Source organism: Microtus ochrogaster, chromosome 1, assembly GCF_000317375.1.
Source record: "Microtus ochrogaster isolate Prairie Vole_2 chromosome 1, MicOch1.0, whole genome shotgun sequence".
Classification (NCBI taxonomy): Eukaryota; Metazoa; Chordata; class Mammalia; order Rodentia; family Cricetidae; genus Microtus; species Microtus ochrogaster.
In genome coordinates, this window is record NC_022009.1 from 107206087 (window position 1) to 107210865 (window position 4779).

The 4779-nt window shown below is 49.6% G+C and overlaps 1 protein-coding gene across 4 annotated transcripts in view; it reads left to right on the top strand.

Moving 5' to 3' along the window:
• Positions 1–6: 6 nt before the first annotated feature.
• Tsc22d2 (TSC22 domain family member 2) overlaps positions 7–4779 on the top strand; it is a 56445-nt gene continuing 51672 nt past the window's right edge. For all 4 annotated transcript variants that reach the window (XR_003377045.1, XR_003377046.1, XM_005344013.3 and 1 more), the window contains exon 1: positions 7–2267. Coding sequence is in view for 2 of the 4 variants with exons in the window: in XM_005344013.3 (XP_005344070.1) it covers positions 349–2267 (1919 nt within the window). In the remaining 2 variants the exon portion in view is untranslated. The remainder of the gene's footprint in view (positions 2268–4779) is intronic.

The following is a 4779-nucleotide window of genomic DNA, read 5'->3' on the forward strand; positions in this document are numbered from 1 at the left end:
CCGCCTCCTGCGCCCTGCGCTCCACCCCCAGCCGGGCCTGCTGACCGCGCCGAGCACCGGGCTGGACTGACCGCGGCGGCTGAGCCTGGCGAGCAGCCGGCCCGCCCCTGAAGCAAGCACGCTCGAGCGGTCCCCTGCCTGCTTGAAGCGAGGCGCCGCGGGGAGGTGACACGGAAGGAGGAGGATGTGGCGCCGAGAGGCCGGCGCCCAGAGCAGCCCGTGACTTGCGGCGCGGGCCGTAGACCCAGGCGCGAACTCGGACTTTGTCTTTGGGGGCCCCCGTGCTCGGCCCTTCCCGGTTTCCGGTGGGATCCCAGAGGAGCTTCTGTCCTCCCAGCCTTCTCCACCATGTCCAAGATGCCGGCCAAGAAGAAGAGCTGCTTCCAGATCACCAGTGTCACCACGGCGCAGGTGGCCACCAGCATCACCGAGGACACCGAGAGCCTGGACGACCCGGACGAGTCGCGCACCGAGGACGTGTCCTCGGAGATCTTCGACGTCTCTCGGGCCACCGATTACGGCCCCGAGGAGGTGTGCGAGCGCAGCTCCTCCGAAGAGACGCTCAACAATGTCGGGGATACGGAAACTCCCGGGACCGTGTCCCCGAACCTCATCCTGGATGGGCAGCTGGCCGCCGCCTCAGCTGCGCCCGCCAACGGAGGCGGAGGCGGCGGCGTGTCGGCCCGGAGCGTGGCGGGGGCTCTCGCCCAGACCCTGGCGACGGCCACCACTCCGGTGTCCGCCCCGGGCCCGGGTAGTGCAACTCCATCTCAGCCCCCCGCCACTTGTAGTTCTCGTTTCCGCGTGATCAAGCTGGACCACGGGAGCGGAGAGCCGTACCGGCGCGGCCGATGGACGTGTATGGAATACTACGAGAGGGATTCGGATAGTACCCGCTCCGGGGATTGCATCCGCCACAGCAATACTTTGGAGCAGACTGCCGAGCGGGACAGCGGGCTGGGCGCCACCGGAGGGTCGGTGGTGGTGGTGGTGGCCTCCATGCAGGGGGCGCACGGGCTGGACTCGGGAACTGACAGCTCCTTGACTGCTGTGTCACAGCTACCCCCGTCGGAGAAAATGAGCCAGCCCACTCTCGCCCAGCCGCAGAGTTTCAGCGCTGGGCAGCCGCAGCCTCCGCCGCCCGTAGGTGGGGCTGTGGCTCCAAGTTCGGCACCGCTGCCGCCGTTCCCGGGAGCGGCGACCGGGCCGCAGCCCATGCCGGCAGGAGCTCTGCCAACCCAGCTCCAGGGAGCCGTGGCTGGCGGCGCCCTCCCGGGGCCTGTTGGCCAGGCTCTGCCACCGACGAATGTAAACCTGGCGCCGCCAGTGGGCCTGGCCGCCCAGCCGGGCCCGGCGGTGGGCTCCTCGCTGCCGCACCATCCCCAGCAGTTCGGGTATCCCCAGCCTCAGCTAGCACCCGGGCATTTGGTGCCCGTGCAGCCCCCGGGCCAGAGCGAGTACCTGCAGCCGCACGTGGCCCTGCAGCCACCCAGCCCTGCGCAGCCCTTGTCCTCAAGCGCTGGCGCGACCTCGGCTTCGGCGGCCAGCTTTCCTTTGGGCTCTGGCCAGAGCGTCTCCTCCTTGGGTGTGCAGATGATGGGCGCCCCTTCCCAGCCCAGTGAAGCTCCAGGTCCGGTTCCTGGCGTCCAGGCCGCTCCTTGTCAGCCGGCGGGAGTGGCCCCAGCTGCTATGGGAGGCGTGGTGCAGCCAGGCTCGGGGCTTCCCGGGGCTGGGCAGCCCCAGTCCATGCAGCCTCCGCCGCAGATGGGGGGCAGTGGTCAGCTGTCAGCTGTGCCTGGTGGTCCTCACACCGTGGTGCCCGGAGTTCCAAACGTGCCTGCCGCGGTACCCGCTCCAAGCGTGCCTAGTGTGCCCACCACTTCTGTTACTATGCCAAATGTACCCGCGCCTCTGGGCCAGTCTCAGCCGCTGAGCAGCCACACGCCAGTCAGCCGGAGCAGCAGCGTCATCCAACAAGTTGGGCCGCCCTTAGTGCAAGGCACACACAGTGCACCAACGAGCCTACCACAGTCTGACCTAAGCCAGTTTCAGACTCAGACCCAGCCTTTAGTCGGGCAAGTTGACGATACTAGAAGAAAATCAGAACCCCTACCTCAACCACCACTTTCTCTCATTGCTGAAAATAAGCCTGTTGTGAAGCCTCCAGTTGCAGATGCCCTGGCAAACCCCCTTCAGTTAACACCTATGAACAGTCTGGCCAGCTCTGTGTTCAACATAGCTATTCCTGTTGATGGTGATGAAGACAGGTATGGGAATTTTTATGTTAAATATCTGCTAAGATTGCTTGATCCAGATAGCTTAGGATACAGCTTGGGGAGATTTTTTTTTCACTTGAGGCCTTTATTTTCCTTTTCAAAATTTAATTTAGTAAAATCAATACAAAGTTTTGAACTAGAGATGTAAGGAGACATGGTCAAGGTTTTTGTTTTATTTATTGTTTTTAAAACTTAGATAGTAATTCAATGTCTGGTGTATTTCAGCTTAACAGTTTAAAAATGAGAGCTGGTGTGCCCCTCCCATCAGTAATGGTGTCCCTTCCTAAGGTGTTAAGTACTTTTGAGTAAAGCTTATGGCAGAATTTGGCCAAAGTTAGTTTGGAAATTGAGACTGAAAACCAGAAGGCCTTCTAGTTGGGGCCGAGAGTAGGGAATAAACTTACTCTCCCATCAGTGAATTTGGGAAGACGAGAGAGAGAACGTGAAATCTGTCTTTGACAATCTAAGTCAGACAGACTTTTAACAAAAAGGAGTCTTGAGGATTCCCAGTAGCTTCTCAGAGATACTTCTTTTGTTTGAGCAGAAGTCTTTAAGATAGGGAAGGGAGGTGCAAAGTGCTTAAACAGTAGTAGAAACTACAGTTTTTGAAAGGTTTGTCCTTAACCAACGCCCTCTACCTAGAGTGTAAGGAATGCCTTTTTAATATTTTAGATGAAAGCCAGTGTATTGCTACACTGTTCTATAGCAGTTTATGTTTGGTTATGGCCTAATGAGAAATTTTAGTCTTTTTTTAGGAGCTGTCATGTAGACCTTTGACATTATATAATTCCAACCTTGTTAAAACCTTAATTGCAACATTTTAGCACTACATTAAAAATTACAGAGAAAGAGTGGGGCATCTTCTCACACTTGAAGGTTTTTGAGAGAGGTTAATTCAATTGCTAAAAGAATCAAAACAGTATGAGTTTGTAGACTCATTGGTATGTAGAAGAGTACCATGAAATAGTATACTTCACATCCCTCACATTCTTAGCGTTTTTCTTCTCCTTATCCCTGTTTTACTCTATATTCTGCTGGTTTAAAAATGATTACTGGAATTCATTCATCTCTGTTTTTGTAATTCAGAGTTAATGAATTTTGTGGCCAAGTTGTAGGAAGTCTTTGCACTTGAGAACTCAGTGTTCATAAGTGAGCTAGCTAGTCAGCTAGTTAGTCATTGAAAATTTTAATAGAGGTGGGATTACCAAGTTTAAAAAAAATGAAACAAAAACTGATTTTCAAAGCAACTGAAAAAAATTCTTCAATTTTCTAGTTGCTCCTGTTTTCACTGGGAGGGCAGGTGGAGTCTCCCTTTCAAGTTTGATGGTACCTTGTCTTTTATGACTATCAGGAACCTATATTTTCAAAGTTGATAAATTACCTTTAACTTTCCCTTTCTGATCTGTACCTCTTCAATAAGTGACTTTTCCTAGCCTTCCTTTTCACACATAAAACCTATTGCATGAAGAATGCATCTTTCATCTTCACACACTTTGCAGTTCATAACATATTCCTCAGAAATTAAGAGGATGATAAATAATGTACTGAAGTAGAAATCTGTTGACAGATGGAAACTCTGAAACATTCCTTTTGAATACGTGCTACAGGTGCATATATTTTACCTTACTGTAGTTAAAGTAATCTCAGAAATCATAATTCCAAATATAACGAGTGTTTTAGCTGTAGATGGTGCTACATCATTGTTCTCAGCTACTGCATTAGTTGATCCTTTTCAAGGGTTTGATTATGTGTGGTCCCATTTTGAATGTGAATGTGATACTTTCTCCTTTACCCCAACCTTAAATTCTGCATTGCATATTATCAGTTTTACATTGATTTTTAATATTCTTCTTTCCAAGATGTAATCTTACACATTTGATGTTTTGTAATGAACCGACACACCTGGTGAAGGCATGAATCCATTAATTAGAAATAGGGGTTTTGGGTTTTTGTTTTGTTTTTAAAGAAAGTCTTTGTAAAAGAGAGCATTCAGAAGTTTTGCACTTGAAAATAGCAGTTTTCAAGGCACACGTTTAAATTAACCAGATGAATACCTTTTAAAGAACAGTCCTAACTAGAAATACTACTTTTAGTAGAATTTGAGGTTACTTTCTCAAAATCTTGCAGTATTATTTATAATCCTTCAAATATCATATAAATTGGTGAGATCACGAGGAAGTATGTCTTAAACTTCTTGAGTAGGTTAATACATTTAGATCCTAAAGAAATACTTGTAAATATTCATTTTTTTTGTTTAAATTCCAAGTTTGTTCTCTTTTTAAACAAAAGAAGGGAAATGGGAGGTTAACGAGGTGGGTTAATTTAGGTTCATATATTTGAAGTTCTTCCGTGGTTTTGGTTCCATATAAGGGCCTATATTGAATCAATTTTGAGATCATTTATATTAAACAACTACTACTACACCTTTAAAAGGGCTGATGCAAAGGTGCAAAGGTTTCCCAGTTATCTTGCCTGCTGACCCTACGTTATTAAGTATCAAATT